This window comes from Hypomesus nipponensis, chromosome 13 (genome assembly GCF_054491055.1).
Source record: "Hypomesus nipponensis isolate SF chromosome 13, ASM5449105v1, whole genome shotgun sequence".
In the NCBI taxonomy this organism is placed as follows: Eukaryota; Metazoa; Chordata; class Actinopteri; order Osmeriformes; family Osmeridae; genus Hypomesus; species Hypomesus nipponensis.
The window spans coordinates 15953867-15973956 of record NC_140373.1 but is presented as its reverse complement, the minus strand read 5'-3'; the positions used below and the strand labels follow the sequence as shown (position 1 = coordinate 15973956).

Here is a 20090-nt window from a genome sequence, read left to right as displayed (position 1 = left end):
ATGAGTTTAGCCTGATTGAAATTAACCACATGATTTGGATGCGGATCAGCCGTCGACGAACCAATATTTGCGGTTCTCAATTAGCTCGCTAATGTTAACGGGCTAAAGGGACAATGGATTAGCTTAGCTTCAACCCCTACGACGAACGGGGCCCAGGACTCTGCAGAAACATATACAGCGGGCAAGTTACCAGGCTGCAGTGCACAGTAGGAGCCTGGATTGTTACCCAGACATTCCTTCTCCAATCAACCATGGCTGGAAAATGGCTGAGGAGCTCTATGAGGTGGACTGGATGTCACTTCCACCAGCTCCAGAGGTAATCCTTGAGCTTGTTCACTGCTCCTGCAAGAAAACCAATTGTGTCAGGGGAAAATGTACATGCCAAATGTATGATCTGCCATGTACAAACCATTGCAAGTGCACAAACTGTGACAATAGGACCATAGAAGAGGACAAGGGAGTACTCATTTATGCTCTTTGTGTACTAACCACCTTTGCCTTGGGGCTCTGGTCCAAGTGTTCAAGAGATATATCCCTATCCACATTTTCCCTTCTCCTTTTCCCCCTTGATGATTAAATATCTCTTAGACTATAACGTTTTGAGTTGCGTGGTTTATGAGTCTACCATTGACTCCATACAAGGTGAATAACGTTGATTAAACTTGACAGAAATGAGGAATTAACAAATAGCATAGCTAACAGTAGGCAAGACCATAGACATAATAAAGAGTAGACGCCACAATGGCTGCTGGGCGCGAGAAATGCGTCCGCCATCTTGGAAAGGTCAAATTCCCAGTTGCGTAGCAGCAGAATAAACAAGATGCCGCAACACTGTGCAGCATATTTCATGCACTAGTCGGCGAACCATCTTAAATAGGGCTCAGGGGATTACTTTTCACAAGTAATATTTACCATTACAGTACTAGTTGTTGCATTTTGTAAATAGAATCTTACCAACGTTGAGAAATTTTGAGCAAGAATCTTTGATATTACTGTACTGAAATTGTAGCTGGCAAGCTAGCCTACTGTAGCCCCCTATGTTTACTGCACCGGCCGGTGACATACCCGGCTATGAACTGAGACTTGATATGTCATATTCCATAACACTGACTTAGATGACACAACTGACACAATAATGCTATTGTAGAAATAAAACAGATATTACTGGAAAACATTGGCCAGCAAATTTTACAAAAGTGGCACCGACTGTAGGCATCAGGGCAGTCGCAATAGTAGGCTACTTGTACTTCTTCCACAATCGACCGAAATGTACATTTAGCTTATAGTTTATATAATCTAGCAAGTTCATGTTGTTTTTCCAAATGTCACAGAAAGCTGCTAAAATCGAGGCTAACAGGGCTACTACTGTCATAGCTGCCTATCAAAAACGGCCAAGCCGGACACGTAATTCTTTGCTCAAATAACTCACGTCACTCCCACAAACAAATTCTTCGTAAGTAAAAAGTTTAGACTTTTAATCGACAATATTGACAACACATATTAAGAAACTTGTCTTTACTCATAATATCGTCTCCGATTTCAATTCGAAGCTGTGAATCTAACACAGAACAGAAAGCAATCTGCCATGGTCTCCGCTCTGGCTTTGCCTCGGAAAACAATGGCTCCCGTTGCTGATGATACATTTATTTCCCTCTCCCAGTAACCCCTAACCAATGACATGTACTTTGAGCTTAAGTTGTCATGAGTATCTGGCAGTTTTCAGAAATAAAATCGGCAATTGGACGGCAAAGATATTGACGCGGGAACTATGGACATTTTAATGCCCATATTTGAATGGTCCGGCAGGAAAGGGTTTAAAGGAAAAGCCCACTATGAATATTAAAATACGCCGAAACAAACTGTGTGAAAATCCGTTTGGTATTCAGTGCGGTATGATTAAATGCGCTGACAGCTCAATGCCCCAACCAAACAGATAACACTGAGCGGAGCGATCGGACCTTTCCAAGATGGCGGCCCCACGTCTCGTCAGCGCCAGAAAGCAGTAGCGTTCGATGCAGCGTCTATTCTTTCTTATGTCTATGGGCAAGACTATATAGTACAAACTACGGCTCGCTAGCGAACTAAAACTATTTACATCATCACTCACGAATGAAAAAGACGGTTTAGAAAACGAACATGTTTTAAAACGGACTTGATCAAATTATTACTTACAAGTCTCTGTTTCAATGGGTTGGAGCTGTGCAGCAGTGAAATATGTCAATTTTAGCTATGAGCTGAGAAATGGGTGAAACGGGTGTCAATGTGACTGCATCTGATTGGTTAATAATGTTCTTACGCCAGTATTACATCGTGGGATTGGTTGGACTGATTTAGTAGGCAACTGTGTTCGCCGGTGAGTTTAACAAACTTTATAGATGGTTTTGACAAAATGTGCAACTAATTTTGCTGGCAACAACTGGTTTCTCATTAGAAATAATATAATTAACTCAACTTGAAAATTCCAGCTAGTCCCAATTTAAATTATAAAGTTGAACAGATACGGGGCTTCAGCCCAGCACCTATTATACCAGAGTAAGAATATTTACATTTACATTACATTACATTTACATTTAGCAGATGCTCTTATCCGGAGCGACTTACAGTAAGTACAGGGACATTCACCCCCGGGGCAAGTAGGGTGAAGTGCCTTGCCCAAGGACACAACATCATTTGACACGGCGGGGAATCGATCCGGCAACCTTCTGATTACTGGCCCTACCTGGGGCAGGATCGGCTACCTAAACTCCAATCTCACCATCCAATCAGGATACTAACTGTCCAATGTGGATTGGATTTAGGCCAATCACGTCATTGAGTGAGAATGGATACAGCCAATCACAGCGCTTCTTTCCATTGTGAGTCCGTTAGAAAACTTTCTGTCAGAAGAAAAGTCCGTTGGCTGTCACTACTACACAAACTGTTTACTGTCGGTACAAACCTACAAGAAAGCATCAAAGTAAGTGAACATTAATTTTATTTTCTACTTAAATAGGAATATATTGTATTACATCCGTCAGGCAAAGTCACGTTAACATGTTGTTGTCCAGTGTCATGTTAAACTTTAGTCACCTTAGCTAATATTAGCAATCGCTACTAGTATTACTGTACTGTACAGTAACGCTAATTTCTAATGTAATCGTGAGAGGAAACAGGCAGGATATATTCGCAATAATTCAAGTTAGTGTTAGTATCAGATTCAGATTAGTTAATTAGTTAACGTGCTATAGCTCTACGTCTATTACGTCTGACAAGCGGAGGTACTGTACAGTAGGTACTGTACTAGTAGCTAGCTACAGTACAGACAGTGCAGTACAGTAACGTACAGTAACCAACATTCAGTATTATAACTTGTCGACATTGCGGGGTCTGCTTACAGTACCTAGTTTAAACTTCTACGGTTTTAGTGTAAATATTAACTAGTCCTTTACTGTAGGCACTTAGCTACTTACATTCATTTAAAGTGGGTCTACCTCCAATGAATAATGGAATTCATAATGATCCTACAGTACCTGAAGCTTTGGTAAGAATGACAGTTGTCAATCATTGTAGATACAGTAAGCTGTTAAAAACTAAACAAAAACCTTTAGCAGTCTAGTTTGCTTATGTTACTGTACTTATGAGCATGCACAAGTTGGTTCAGCACTTCCATACATAGTTGTAACTACAGTTATTAATATGTCTCTGTTATTGTAGATGAGCACCAAGCCTAAGAGCCACAAATCCATGGGAGTTGGAGAGTGGATGGCGAGGCTGAGGGCATTTGCTGGCTCAGGGGTTTGGCCTGCTGGAGGAGGCAATAGACCTGCCCCAAGGCAGCGGAAATGGCATGACCTCTATCAAAAGGTAAAGTACTGCAAAATATGTGCTTATTACTTCTTACAGACATTAGACTGCAGGTCACTTGATGAAAAATGGTCAATACAATGGTGCAGATAATATCAGACAATGGACTGTACACTGAGTGACTCTGGCTGAATAACTATTCTGATTGTTTCAGATTGAGAAATGCCCCATGCAGGCCCGTGGTCAGACTGCCCTTTTTGGAGGGTCCATGGTCTGTAATTGTGGATTCCATGCTGTTAAGGTGATGTATTAAAAAAAAAACATCGACTATCTTGCATCTCATGTCTCTTACAAGGCTGTTGCTGATACATTACATGACATGCTGTTGTTTTAGCAGACTGCCACTCAGCCACCTCAGGCACCACAGTCTGTGGCTTCAGACTTGCCCACTGGTGCTGCAGTCCAGCCTTCTTTCCTGCGGCCCCCTCTGAGTGTGGCAATGGTAAATCTTTTCTTGATTATTCATGTTTTATATAAATCATTTTGTATGTGCTGAATAACAAAATTAACTCTGTTTCTCCTTGCAGTTCACTAAATCACGCTTTGGTGGGTCACAGTCTGCCTCAGTGAAGCCCAATATTGTGGCGAGGAAGACCCCCAGCCCTGCTCCTCCTCCATCCTCTGTGAGGACCCCCAGCCCCGCTCCGCCTCTATCCTCTGTGAGGACCCCCAGCCCCGCTCCTCCTCTATCCTCTGTGAGGACCCCCAGCCCTGCTCCGCCTCTATCCTCTGTGAGGACCCCCAGCCCTGCTCCGCCTCTATCCTCTGTGAGGACCCCCAGCCCTGCTGTTAGCGCCAGCATGGAAGTAGCCACTGTGAGTACAGCGTCTCCTTTTTGTCTTGTTATGTTTCAAGTCATCTTGAGAGTAGCCTTTTTGAACGCAAAAAAAACATTCTTATTTGCTGTTGTCTCTCAAACAGGACGGGGCAGGAGAAATCCATCCAGCTGCTACTGGGGCGACAGCTTCTGTGTGGTTGCCGGGTGAGCTGAGCAAGTCAATCCCTGTGCAAGATCAGAGGTGGATTTCCAACACCCTCTTTCACTCCGGCAAACTGCGGCCAGATTTGAAGCTGTGGTACGAGCCCCCTGTTCCAGCACTGATTTATCATCAGACGCCAACACCCGACCGCTTCTTCACCCATCGGCTGATGGTGTGGATGCCCTACCGCCTGTGGAGGGTGAGGGTGTTCTGCCCAGCTTGTGGGAAGCAGTTGACGGGTGCTGGCATTCACAGGAGAGCTCGGAAGGTCCTTGACATCGACAGGTACTACCTAATGGTGACAGAGACACTCAGGTGCTCTGTGTGTTTCCTGACCACTCTGTCGACCAGTCAGACTGTCAGGGACCAGCTGGACCTGCCACACCAGAATCTGTTCCGGCTCATCCTGACCTGCAAGTGAGTAATGCATTTTTGAAAAGATGGTGATTGTGAAGCCTATAACAACTGACATTACCCTCCAATAAACATGTAACTAATCACTCCAACAATGGGCCTGTCAGGTATGCTTGTGACATTCGTGTCGTTCGGATGCTTCGGGAAAGGACCCTTGGCAACAGTCCAACACGCCTGGTAAAGCAGCTCAAGGAGAACCATGGGGAGGAATGGCTGACCCGGTTGGCACACTATCTTGGGGAGTGTGCTGACTTTGTGGATCGACCCAGTCTTTTCCCAGTGGTCTGCCAAGAGCCCCCTGAGCCCATCGACATTCCCACCAGTCGTTGGCTGTTGTCTGTGTATGGCAGGGACATCCTCTCCCGCATGGACCACATCAAGGCCAGCATCACATCCACGTTTGGCTCCATTTTAAAAATGGATTCAACCAAAAAGGTAATACATCATTTGACTGTGTAATTGTACATTACTGTGTACATTACCATGGATGTAATATATACTCATATAAACAAACAACTTTTGTCACATTCTAGATCACAAAGAAGCTGTCTGGCCATGGCAAGGGGACAGCTCTCTGGGTGACCTCCCTTGGGAACGAGGTTGGACAGATCCTGACCAGTGTCCTGACGGTGCAGGAGGGGCCGGGATTGGATCGCATGGTGTCTGGTGTGATGGAGCGGTACCGCCAGGCAGCTGTTCCACCCCCAGTGCTGCTGTATGTGGACTGTGGCTGCTGCAAAAGTGAGGGGCCGAGCAAGCTGCAGACCAGGTTTGGAGAGTGGCCAGACCTCCACATACGGCTGGACATCTGGCACTTTATGAGGAGGATGGCTATCGGCTGCACCACCGACGCTCACCCACTCTACCCCACCTTTATGGGATCGCTGTCTGCCTGCATCTTTGAGTGGGATTCAGGGGACCTCACTCTGTTGCGGCAGGCAAAGAGAGCACAGCTCAGGCAGGAGGGTGTGCCATCCATAACTGATCTTGTGGTGGACACCAAGATCTCCAAGATGGAGCTGAGCCTCTACTGCCGCAGGAAGACACGCGGCGAAGAGACCACCATCAGCCTCATCGACCGGCTGCTGCAGGAACTGGGGGGTGCCAGAGGTAGAGACCTCATGGGGGTGCCACTGCTGGACCAGGTGCGCATGGAGCACATCTGGCGTGTGCAGAAACACCACGTCAAGTGTATCCAGGACGTGCCAGGGGTACAGCTGTACACTGAGGTAGGAACCACCACCAAGGGGGGTGTCCTACTGACCAGGTACCGCTGTGCCAGGGGGTCCACATCCCTGGAGTCATTCCATTGCCACCTAAACAGGTTCATTCCAGGTTGGTGTCTCTCTTATGTATAATGTTTTCAATGATTGAATGTCTTTTTATGAAACCATTATTCAGATTCTAAAGCAAGACCTTTTTTTTATTGGCCGACATCATTTATATATTTTCTTCAGGAACCAGTGCAAACGCACTGAATTTCCAGCTGTACCTCCTGGAAGGCCTAAATAGGTGGAACCAGGATCGGGGGACTGCAGCAGTGACCAGCAAGCCATCGTCCCTCCTCACCTACTCCGGGGATGTGGCCCACTGTGTGAACACCAACAGCCTGAAAGTGTTTGGCCGGGCATTTGTGCCAACCTTCAGGCCACCTGCCAAATACACTGGTATGTCAAGCTGATATCTGGATATATAATACTGTTTGTGGGTTTTCTGTGTTCTAACTTAAACTTTATTTTTACTATGCCCATTACCAAAGCAAACCATACACTTACTTGCACATGATACAGATACACTACTCTGATATTAAACAGTATCTTTAAAGAATGCTACAAATACAGCTAATAATGTATGTGACTGTCTGTACTATTTTATAGGAGAGCTGATTGGTGTTGACTACCTGCTGAGTCAGACTGGGCAGTCTCTCAACGTGAACCCCGACTCAGAGGAGACAGAGGGCATGCTGGAGGATGTTCACGAGGGCGAGGAAGAAGAAGATGAGGGCTTCGAGGAAGAACCAAGTCTTGCTGTGTCAAGTCTCCTGGATGACCCAAGCTTCACTACTCCCACCCTGCCTCCTGCCTCCATGGCTGCTCCCACCCTGCCTCCTGCCTCCATGGCTGCTCCCACCCTGCCTCCTGCCTCCATGGCTGCTCCCACCCTGCCTCCTGCCTCCATGGCTGCTCCCACCCTGCCTCCTGCCTCCATGGCTGCTCCCACCCTGCCTCCTGCCTCCATGGCTGCTCCCACCCTGCCTCCTGCCTCCATGGCTACTCCCATCATGCCTTCTGCCTCCCAGGCTACTAACACCCTGCCTGCTGCCTCTCTGACTGCTCCCTCCCTGCCTGCTGCCTCCCTGGCTGCTCCCTCCCTGGTATCTTAAGAAAATCAATGTATCTGCGTTTTGTCCCACTTCACTGACCTTCCACTGTGATGCTCATTTTTGTTTATTTATTTTCAGGCTGTGGATGACTCTGGCATGCCGGGCTTAGACAGAGTTGACAGCTTGGCAGAGTGTTTGGTGGAGCTGAGGAACCAATCCTCTCTGGCCCTCACCAACCAGCAGGTCAATAACATTTATTGTCTTGCTACATTACCTCTGTGCCCTGCCAAAAATGTTCACACTTGCACATCTTTTTGTCTTCTCATGTGTTCTCTGTGTGTAGGTAAGCAACATTGTTGCTCTGTGGCAGAACCTGCTGGACTACGACCAGCAGAGGGTTACCTTTGCTGCCAGACACCAGAGCAGGCTGGACACAGGGAGGTTCAGGTCTCCAAAGAAAAGGCAGGAGTTCACTCCAGGGGTAGAGAGCATGAAGAGGCACGCACTCACCACCACTGCCCCACTTGCCCAATGGCCTGATTGCTGCCGCCTGATTGAACTGATCTTCGTCAGGCTCTGTGCCATCCATCGCTCTCCCAAGAAGAAGGGGACTGGCGCAGTGTCCAGATGGAATTTGATCCTGGATGACTACAGGAAAATCAGGCAGCGCATTTTGGCAAATGGGACAGTCATGCAGCAGACCACACTGCAGCTAGTGGATGTAAGCCACACCACCCTTGTGCAGTGGCACAACAAGAGGGTGAAGAAGCAGGACAACGCTGTGGTTATGCAGGGGCTGAACTTGCCCAGTCGCTTGTCTGCGGCAGCAGACCCACTCCCCCCTGCTAATGTGCGCCTTCCATCTGCGCTTCCCCACCCAGGCCCGGCTCTCCAGTACCAACTGCCCTGCAGCACCGTGGGCCAGGCACGGTTGAAGAGAAAGGTCCCGTCCACAGATGTGACACCGGTGGCTATAAAGATGCATGCTCAGCGTCAGCTCTTCCCTGCTCCACCCTCGGCCCCTCGTCTGTTGGTGCTGGCTCCGGTGACCTCACAGGTGCCTGTCTTCATCGCTGCTCCACAGGCCCTGGGAGGTATCTTCCCTGCACCTCCTGCTCCGGTCCGAAAACTAACCCGCCATGTACCCCACAACACGTGCAAGAAATGCGGGCAGTTCAGGACAGCCCAGACTGGACACAGTCAGTACAAAGGGACCGTGTACTGCCCCTCTGTAGAGGCTGTTCCCAAGGAGCAGTGGTTGGAGGACATGAAAAAAATGTAGATGCCCCTCTACCCCCCTCCCAGAGGCATGGACACTGGGCTAGTGCCCCTCTACCCCCCTCCCAGAGGCATGGACACTGGGCTAGTGCCCCTCTACCCCCTCCCAGAGGCATGGACACTGGGCTAGTGCCCCTCTACCCCCCTCCCAGAGGCATGGACACTGGGCTAGTGCCCCTCTACCCCCTCCCAGAGGCATGGACACTGGGCTAGTGCCCCTCTACCCCCCTCCCAGAGGCATGGACACTGGGCTAGTGCCCCTCTACCCCCCTCCCAGAGGCATGGACACTGGGCTAGTGCCCCTCTACCCCCCTCCCAGAGGCATGGACACTGGGCTAGTGCCCCTCTACCCCCCTCCCAGAGGCATGGACACTGAACACTTTAATTTTGTCAATAGTTCTGTTAATGTTTTCTGTTATTGTCTGTAGTTACTGTTGAATAAGTGAATGGAGGGATTCACTACTGTTCTGTATATATTTAAGTTAATGTCTGTAGTTACTGTTGAATAAGTGAATGGAGGGATTCACTACTGTTCTGTATATATTTAAGTTAATGTCTGTAGTTACTGTTGAATAAGTGAACGGAGGGATTCACTACTGTTCTGTATATATTTAACTTATTGTCTGTAGTTACTGTTGAATAAGTGAACGGAGGGATTCACTACTGTTCTGTATATATTTAAGTTATTGTCTATAGTTACTGTTGAATAAGTGAACGGAGGGATTCACTACTGTTCTGTATATATTTAAGTTATTGTCCATAGTTACTGTTGAATAAGTGAATGGAGGGATTCACTTACTGCTGTATAATGGCTTTGTGATGACTGAAAATAAAAGTTTTATCACAACAGAAATGTATTTTCCTGTGCTTCGTTTGTTTGTTTTGTGGATAAAGGTTTCTGCTAAATACATCAACTTAATTGTAAATATTATCTTAACAGTTATTAGTATCATCATTGTTTTGTTATTAACCAAACAGTGATTATGTGATTTCCAAGAATACAAAATAACCACTTGAATTTCTAGCAACAATTTAGCCAAACCAGAACCTTGGGATTAACTTTTATCCCATATATATGTCTATAGAAATAGAAATATAAGGTTTTAATTGTGATTCCTGATATACCTCAACATTTTAAAAACATTGGTGATGTAGGTATGGGCCATAAAAATCCCTTCCTTCCCTTTTTCTCTCCTTTTTTCTTTCTTTTTTCCTTTTTCCCCTCTTTTTTCCTCCTTTTTCTTCTTCCCCCTTTCTCCCCCCTCCTTTCCTTTCTTCCCCCCCTCAGGTAGACGAATGTTCGCCAGCTTTGGCGCGATTCCCTAACCGTTCATCCACCTGACGCCCATGTAAATATGAAATGCGTGTGTTTCACGGCCAATGCGTGAGAGTTGGCAGCCCTGTAAGTAGGCTACAAATACATAATGAGCATTCATAACAAAAAGCTAGCTAGCTTCCGTTACCTAGCAACCTAGCATAACACTCGTGACAATGCTACTTCCTGATAGTAGGGAGGACAGACCAAAAATTTCCAATCAGTTTTGCTCCGTTTTTCTTTCAATTCCGTATGTAACCTAACGTAACTTAAACTAATCCGAAGTCAGATTTCAGTTACCTCTATTAGTTTTCTCATAAATCCAGTTTTTAGGCGTGATTTTAGGTAATTTTTTGAAACGTTCCACCGCTTTAAGCCTTGAGTTTTGTGGCACCGAGAAGCTGTCAAGCTCCCTTTAAGAACGCCATTGTTCTACGTCACAGAGCTCTGCTTCCAGCCAAGGCGGGAAATATGACTTACATTTGTCATTTAGCAGATGCTCTTATCAGATTTTCTGCTCTTATCCAGACTTACATTCTTTGTACATTGCGAGCTAATGCGGTGTCCAGTACTTCGCTATAAATAATTATGTTAAATCGAGACCACAAATATGCAAATGTTTGTCACGTTTAGCACTACTGCTGTAATGTAAAATTTTGGCCACTTGGGGGTGTATTTAACGTTGAACAGGGTGTTTGTGTGTGCTTGTTGTGACATTGCCCATTATTTTCAAATACTTTGATTTGAACACGTCTGTTTATGATGGACAAAAAGTATACACTAATCGTATTATAAATAATATACTTTATTTATAGGGATATGAAACCTATGGTCCAAAATGTAGTAATTGCCTGTGGAAAAAACCTACAGGTTGATAGCTCTCAGAGGACAATTGGGCACCTCTGCATCAATGGTGAAGGTTCAGGGGAGCAACTTTTATCTATTACTTCTATACTAACTATGACAGTTTGTCTTAACAGGGAGTCACCCCATTACAGGGCCCCCTGTCTCATATCACCAAACTGTACTTCTTCTAATCCTACCTGTATCTACTTTTATAGACATAGTCCATTTTAATATTGCAAAGCCAAGTCTGTCCGTGCCGCACAGGCCCACTTGATCAGACAACCCAATGCTAAAACCAAACAAATACTACTACTACTTACCCAATGCAGCTATCAGATATTATGGCAGACCATTTGGCTTAACAGGGAGTCACCCCCTTCTGTCTCATATCTCAAAATGGTCCATTATGAATATCCTCAAGCTACCACAAAGCCTGAATATTACATACCGATAGCTAAATGACACACTGCAAAGCTAAGTCTGTCAGTGCCGCACAGGCCCACTTGATCAGACAACCCAATGCTAAAACCAAACAAATGACTACTAACCCAATACAGTCTGAATATTACATACCCATTGCAAGACTACAAACCTAAATAGGTTCCTTTCACAGATGTCCGAGCTGAGGCGAGAACTTCAGCTCTTCTATCTGGATCTAACCCTGACAACCATTTCCAGGACCTATTCTGCTTAAACATGACCATACCCTCTAATGCTATTTTACTTGCCCTGAACTTTGATCTAATCAAATAATCAAATATCCCAAAATCCCTCTCGCATGAAACATTTGTTTTGGGCACTGATCTGAGGACATGATACTGATCTTCAGACACATCATCATACCGTCCATGTTCCAAGTGGTCCGCTACCAACCTACAGCAAACTTTCACTAAACCAGCAAATACAAGTTTTAGAACTTGTTGAGTCATAGCATCAAACTCTTCTGACGTCGACTCCAACAACTTATCTAAGATGGGTCCTCTGTGGATGTCTACATCCTCAAACAGAGTGACCTCACCCTTCATAAACTGCCTGCTGTCTGCCTGCCACTCTCTAAGCTTTATAACAGGCGTTCTATACCTATCATTCATTGCTAATACATGTTCAGTAGGCAGGGCCTCCCATATATGGGAACACTTTCTGGGGCCCTGCCGTGGTGAGGCCCAGCCGCGATGCCAGCAATAATCATGTTCGTCCTAAATATTTTAAGAAATTATAACCAATTTTATTTTGAACTGAAATACTCACGATTAGGGCCTACTTAAAAAAAGCAAACATAAACATTGTATTGTTGGCTTAACCGGTGAAGACCTCACCCTTTGTAACGAGTGGTGCGAACGCAGGGTTGGACCAAGTGTTGATTATTAAACAGAGTCAGGGTACAGGACAGACTACACAACATAACGCTAGACCAAGTTAGCCGGTGACAATGCTAGACAATGGTTGTTGTTGCTTGCTTTCCAGTCAACTTCAAAAGATGCTCCCAGCCAGGCTGCAGAGACCATCGATATATCTATGGCAGAGACGAGCAGCAGTAGCCACGATGCTAGCCAAGAGGAAGCTAGTTAGAGCAAAGCTGACACTGAGAAAGTGCATGTTCTGCATTGCTCATTGCTCTGAGGATATTCTGCACTTTACCATAACCACTTAACTGTGGCAGGAGGAGAAAGGTCCTTAAGTAAACTCAAAATCATAAAAATTACTTGTGCTCCACAATGAGCCAGGAGAGGCTGAATCACAATACTTGCCATTGCGTGTGAAATGGCTAAACAAGTTGACTTCAAATACATTATAAAAGACTGCATCCAGAAAGACAAGGAAGATAGCTGTATAATAGGCAAAGATGAAGACAGGTAAATTGCATTTTATACTAGAAAATGTGGTGTGAGTGTAGCAGATCTCGGTGTGTCAAATTGTTATTTTTATGTGTGTGTGTGTCTGGCCCGGCGCCACACAAGTTGTTAAGGCCTCTCAGTTATATTTATTAAACTTTATGTTTAAGTTTTATGTATAAAGATGTATTTGTTTTTCTATAATGTAGCTCCCATCACTGAGTAAGTCTCTCTCAGTTAACATATGTTTTATGTAGAGAGAGAGAGAGCACACACGTACATGCGTTAATAAGTAGCCTAAAGACCTATTAGGGGGGCCCATTCACTGAACCTTTTCAGGGGCCCAGCCATTTCCATGGGCGGCCCTGCCAGTAGGCCTGAGCTCTGCATTTACCTGCTCGAACACTTGCAAATCCCCTTTACATCCAGCTTCAAGGTGATCTATGTGCAGTAGCTCAAACACCACACCGAGACACGATTCTTTATCACTAACTCTGACTAAATGATTGAATCGTTTCATCAGTTTACTTACAGCAGTATGTACTCTGTTCCATATTTTATCATCAAAGTAATGTTCGTGGAGTTTAAAGTTATTTGTAATTATATTAAACGTTACAAGGTGCACTGGCATTTGAAAAACTAGGTTACGCTACGCGTGATAATGTCGATCATGATCCCATTTGTTAAGGTTTCTAATGGTAATTTACCACAAAATGATACCTAAACTTTTGCAAGTGGCTATGTGTTGCTCCCCCTCACCTATGAATGCAATTTCAGTAGTTCTTGTTTTTTTATCTGCCATAGAATTTCTTTTCCATTGATTGCCAGAAAGAAAGAATATTCGCGCTTTTTTAAAAATAGTTTTGCATTTCCTGACAGACAAAAAAGGTAATGATTGGTTCCGATTTGTGCTACGTGACAACAGCATTTGCATATCACAACCATGAATCATTTCGGTAGAAACATGTATTTAAAAAGTCACCAAGAGAGTGGGTTTTATATTACCAACATTTTTTTTTTTGATCTGCATACTGTAAATATACATGTAAGGTGTCTAAAATATATATGTTTTAAACCAGTAACCATGACCGATACTTGCATCCACATACGGGTATATATAACACGGCTAGTAGCACATTGTATGATGTAAATCAGTTGATTGAGCATTGGAAGCAGGCTAGCATGAATCAAGCGCGGGAGTTACAGAGGCTCAAAACGTCTGACGTCACAGGTTTCTGAACGACTCATTCAGGGAGCCAAAACACAAAATGTATGTCTTTCGATTTTCTTTAAAATTTGACTGATGACGTCTTTATACGTAACCTTGCTTTCCAGGAAGTGTCAGGGTGGTGCCGACATGCGGGAAAAAGTTACAAGGGAAAAACCAACATTTTTCTCAATAGAACGTTCAGATTTCAATGCATTCCTATGGGATTTTCATCAACATGTCTTCAACTAGATTTTTCTCAAAATGTATATGTTTTAAAATTGACTAAATATACCTTATTTTGAAGAAAACAACCTACTCTTTCATTTAAGATATGTCTCCCGGTGGTGCCGACCTTCTATGAAAGGTAGCCAAAGCAGCAAAAACTATAAACATTATTTTCATATACTTTCTCAATGTGCATTGCAACCAACATTTGATAGCATTAAGGGGTAAGTGTCTACATGTTAACTGGCATGTTTGTTTTTAATATCTCGCTAGTAGTCGCTAGTTATAGAGCTAAGAAAAGGACGTGGACCTTAAAATTCCGGTGCCAGATTTCTCAGTGGCGTTCTTAGCTACATTCAGGCTAACTTAGCATTCGATTCAATGCGTCTTCTACCGGCGTTCCACAGTATTTGACAGTTGGTTAGCTTTGGCCAAAAATGACGCGTTCTATTGTCCTCCCTACTGATAGTGTTACTTGTAAGCCTCCTCATTGTAAATTTGAAGCCATATGATAAAGTTTCCATAGTCAATAAGATAGATAGGTACTTTAATAACCCCCGAAGGAAAATTATTGTGTCCAGACAGATAGCTCGAAAGCTCACGCAGTCCAGAAAATCTTTAATCGATAAGTTGGATATTGTAGCTACAGTATAGCAGTACAGTAGCTAGCTATCGATCTCTCAGTCACTAGTTTGATACACCGTTACAATATTACCGTTATTCGCTAACAATATCAACAGCAACAACATCGGGAACGTCTCATTTTTCAGTTCACAAGATCAAAATCATAAAACGTGTTATAATAATAATAATCATAAAACGTGTTTGTGGTTAAATGACATGGAAAATCCTGTTGGCTTCAATGGCTTGTTAAGGTTTACTATCGCCAGCCAAGATCGACGTTATCCACCCGGAAGTAAGATATTTGTTGTTTTGCTGTTTTTGTCTATCGGAAAATAGTAGGTTGAAATGTTCAGAATCACACGTGTGACGGTACTCTGTGGGGCCCGCTTTTGAACGATCACATATCTGTGACGCTACTCCTTGAGGTTAAAACAAAAAATGTGTTAACACCATCTTTATCCATTTTATTTTATTTTTTTTTTGCTCCAGGGAGCCACTAGGGCGGTGCTAAAGAGCCGCAGGTTGCCGACATCTGCTTTGGACCCAGATATTTTGAAGTCACCATCTTTGCCACTACATGTTGCAAACAGACACTTCTTTCCTGACATTTCGACCTGATCTGACCACCTTTCTTTGTTTTGAACAATGAATACTGAACCCTAGACTCAAATGGTTAAATAATCCTCCATAACTTGAAAAAGCAACAATAACAGACTGAATATCGACTGTGTTTAATCCTTTCCTTATCAAATTAGTCGGAAGAAGAATCTGAACATTGATGATGGCAACTAATTTTAGAACAGTAGATTCACCCACAAAAAAAAAGCACAAGTTAAGTTATTTTGTACTTCCTAGTTGTAGCTTCTTTATAAGCTTCTTCGATACGGCTATGAGGTCAATAACGCCAGCTTTCTGCTTTACGGGAGGTTTGTGAAACTACTGCCTTTATGATTTATTTTCCATAAATTGTTTAATGTTTCAAGTACTTTAAAACTAGACTATGCTCCCTTGCTTTACACCATGATTATTACAACAGCTAGCTGCAACAGCTTATTTGCATAAAAACATGATCAAACATCAAAAATGTAAAGAAATGTAGGTTATCAACATTCACTTAAAAGATTAGGAGCAACTCGTCAGTAACAGTGCGTGTCCACTGCAGCGACGCAAATCGCTTGCCATCGCTTGCAATCGCTTCCCACAGTTCACCACGTTCGGGGGCGTTTCAAACGGATGAATGTAGAATGTAGTTCTCTAAAATCACTGTTGTAGTTGTCATGGCCAAGTGTGCAGACGTGGGTTTACGTAGTTGCAACATCGATCAAAATACAACTTGTATACCAAATACAAAACTGCTTAATAGACATACACATTGACATGTGTAAAAAACGTTTTACTATATTCCTCAGTCTCTGCTAATCTGTCGATACAATAGTGAGTTCCAGCCGGGCTAGCCAGCTAGCTAGTTACTACAGAACAAAGTTACGTAATGTCACTAGACTGAATTAGAAAGTACAAGCACCAACAACTTCGGCAACCTTGCGCCATGCATCGTTTTTTTATTATTAACATCTCTGTACAAATACAGCTATGGCTCCATAGAAAATGAATGGAAAACATGCTGTCGCTCGCAATGCAATGTTTTTCATTCATTTTCTATAGAGCCAGGCGAATCGTTTGCCTGGTGCATTGTGGGTAGCGACGCGACAGAGTTGAGATTTTCTAAACTTTATGCAAATAAGGAGCGACTTTCGCTAGCGTTTTGGCTTTTGGCTGCTGTGTGGGAGAGAGAAATGGCATTGCTAGAGACAAAATGTGGCTGTTTCCATTGTAGAATGGGTTTCGGTGTAAGGCTTTCAGGTTTGCTCTGTGTGTAGTTTTCCTACTAGCTAACTAACAACAACCTTCTTGATGGCTAATTAACTCTATGGATGGTGAAAACACTTCTGATATCTCTCTTCTTATTGGGTGATCTGTAAAGCACACAAGGGTCAAAAATATCAATGCTGAGACCAAACTAAATACTAATATGAGGCTTCATTATTTCCTGGCGTACTGCCAGCTCTCTTTCTGCAAGTCACGATTCACTAACGGTGCATTCACACTGCAGCGGGGCGGGCAGAGCGGGGCGTCGGCTTCCAATTTATTTTCAATGAAAAACAGGCATTGACGCTCGCGTAGGGCATTGTGGGAAGGTGAGCGGGGCATCGACGCTCGCGTAGGGTATTGTGGGAAGACGAGCGGGGTGTCGAAAGTTGGATTTTCTCAACGTTATGTAAATGAGGAGCGTGAAAACGCTAGCGTTGGCCAATGGGGTTGGTTTCTTGTTTCTTGTAACGTAGCAACTGTTGGTCATGGTAAACATTTCTAGGTTTGACAATTTGAAGATGGAAGAGCAACTCATCGTATGTGTGTCTACACACTCAGTCTTGTTTTATTTGCCTCTGTACGATTAAAGAGATGTTTAAAAATGTATACTTGGTGCAGGGTTGCTGAGGTTGTTGGTGTCCCTGGTGTGTTAAATTCAGCCTCGTCACTTTAGCTAGCTACAGTACGTAACCTAGCTCTAACTTTCTTCTGTGCTAGCTGCATACTGTACTAGTCTAGCTACAGTAGTCTAGTTTACCCAGCACACAATTGACATTCAATGTTGAAATGCTGGTTGGCAGTCACTCGCTAGCCATACAGTAAATGTGTAGTGGCCAGAACCTAGCGAATGTTACTGGAAAAATGTTTGAAGTGCTGTACAGTTACGTAGCCTATAGCCTAGTTGACAAGATCATGCAACATCTAGTCAGCGTATCTGATTCCTTGCATCATGCAGTGTAAAAGCTGTATTTTGATCAAGACAGGAGCACCTATATGTATATCAATAATGATTGATATTGTAAGTACATGAACCCAAGTCTGCACACTTGTCCGTGACACCGTTTTACACAAACTACAACAGTGACCTTAGAGAACTACAACTCTGTATTAACTTTTCTATTAACACGCCCCCGAGCATGGAGCACTGTGGGAAGGCAAGCGGTGCAGAGCCTTAAAAAACGCTGCAGTGTGAACGCACCGTAAGTGTTTCTGACTTTGCCTGCCACTTCAGCCAATTCAATGACATCATCTTGTTTCGAAGGCTCGAGGGCGCATTGTTTAACTTGGAAATGTACTTTTCCCTTTTCAGGGTGACGAATATAGTAAAGATAATAATACGAATGAGTTTTCCAAATATATTGTGCAAAATATTTCTTTTTGAAAATTAACAAAATATTTGTAGGGAAGATTGTATCTTTCCCTAACTTTGGTTGTGACTAGTCCCTATGGACCCTATGCAAACCTACGCCCTTGGCCTGTAAAGGTAACGTTTCAGATTTTTGTTGCCAGTCAAAGCTTGAGAAGAGCGCCATGGACGTTGTTTTGTTAAAAGCTTGCGTGTAGTCTAGAGTGACATTGAAATGTATGAAGTGGGCTTTGCCGCATTTCGCCGATCAACTGAACATTTATTGGTTTTATAAAATGTTATAGTTTTATTTATTTTTTAAATCGTCAGGGTGACGAATATAGTAAAGATAATAATACGAATGAGTTTTCCAAATATATTGTGCAAAATATTTCCTTTAGAACATTTACAAAATATTTGTAGGGACGATTGTATCTTTCCCTAACTTTGGTTGTGACTAGTCCCTATGGACCCTATGCAAACCTACGCCCTTGGCCTGTAAAGGTAATGTTTCTGATTTTCGTTGCCAGTCAAAGCTTGAGCAGAGCGCCATGGTCGTTGTTTTGTTAAAAGCTTGCGTGTAGTCTAGAGTGACATTGACATTTATGAAGTGGGCTTTGCCGCATTTCGCCGATCAACTGAACATTTATTGGTTTTAGAGGGAACATTGGGCCTCAAAGAGATTCTTGCAAAAGATTTTTATGGCAACTGTCTGAATGGCCTTTTCTTCAATAGTTTTGTCCATTTTAACCTGTTCCTCTTTTTCCTCTTTGTATCTCCTTCTGAGTGTATAGGATTTAGTGATTAGCTGTGCCATTTTTGACCCAGAAACATTTCTTTAAACAGTTCCGAAAATTCCTTCGTTGGAGTTCAATGAGTGGTGTTTAACTGCAGTGTTTAAACACCACAGAGCCTCCGCACACAGTGTTGATGTGGCGCCCATGGTCACCCGAAGGTCAGACGTAGTTGCTGGAGCCGTAGCATTGGCTTATACCATCGCACTAGTTTTCAGTGGTGCAGCAGCACAGACAGTTGAGAGTGGTAGAGTTAACTGCTCTCGCCGACCGCGCAATCCATTTTTATGTTTAGTGGATTGCAAGTGCATTAGCTCCCATCCAGTTGACATCAGTAGCGGACTGGCCATCGGGAGGACCGGGAGAATTCCCGGTGGGCCGAAGCACTTTTGGGCAGGAGAGCCGCTGGCCTTATAATTTTTTTTACTACTAATACAAATTTCTGCAGAAGATTGAGTGACACGGTTGCCCCCCCCTTTCCCCCCGGCCGTTTGGTCTATTCCTAATGAACATTTATGCAGCTTTGTCTCGCTTACACACGACAGTGACACTGACAGATTGAAAGCTAGCTAGTAGAGACTATATAACACGTCAACACACGTTAGCAACGACGCATGGATACAACGTGATAGAGACTTTCTAGCTTGCAAATTGGAGCTTGTATTATGAGTGAAAAATACCATCCCCAACAAAAATCACAACCATTTGGCTTTGTAGAGAAAGCAATTTAGAGTGGAACTGCAATCTCGGATTTTTGATTTAGGTTGTGAAAGTCTTTGTAATTTGAGCGAGTGCGGGTCGCCCGTGAGACACCCCAACTGTCTTTAGGCGGCAGCCATGCTAGAAAGCGTCATAGTAGTATTTTTGTAGCTAATTTTATAGTTCAATTTTAAACAAAAAAAATGGGAAATGTTATGACAATTTGACTATTGTGAAGACAGCCAGGTGGTGAGATTTTAATGTAGGTTGTAAAAACTTTGATTTGTTTGCTACGTGAGAGCCCCATCAGCCTCCATTGACAATTGAGGCAGCAACAACAGTTTTGTCAACGAGTGTTGACACTCGTCGACAACAGTGTTGTCGATCTGCATCTGGTGAGTATTTTCTTAATTTCGTACCAGGGTCAATTCTACATCCAAATGGACAGCAGTGTTTTAAAGATATGGCGATTGCGAAGACAGCCAGCGGGTCA

At 43.7% G+C, this 20090-nt stretch overlaps 1 protein-coding gene and 1 pseudogene across 3 annotated transcripts in view; one reads left to right on the top strand and one right to left on the bottom strand.

The window, feature by feature from the left end:
• The window catches only part of LOC146260422 (serine/threonine-protein kinase pim-3-like), a 36128-nt pseudogene that overhangs the window by 5716 nt on the left and 10322 nt on the right, over positions 1 to 20090 (bottom strand). The window lies entirely within an intron of this gene.
• LOC146260423 (uncharacterized) lies at positions 2707 to 9691 on the top strand. Of its 2 annotated transcripts, XM_084669752.1 has the most exons (13): positions 2707 to 2956; positions 3694 to 3843; positions 3998 to 4084; positions 4181 to 4285; positions 4371 to 4658; positions 4765 to 5240; positions 5345 to 5672; positions 5771 to 6572; positions 6695 to 6904; positions 7115 to 7611; positions 7699 to 7803; positions 7904 to 8281; positions 8442 to 8635. In XM_084669752.1, exons 1-13 carry the CDS (start codon positions 2822 to 2824, stop codon positions 8493 to 8495), a joined length of 3615 nt encoding a protein of 1204 aa, XP_084525878.1. In that variant the 5' UTR covers positions 2707 to 2821; the 3' UTR covers positions 8496 to 8635. The 2 variants fall into 2 exon arrangements, with proteins under 2 accessions (XP_084525878.1, XP_084525877.1); XM_084669751.1 differs by having other exon boundaries at positions 2711 to 2956; positions 7904 to 9691.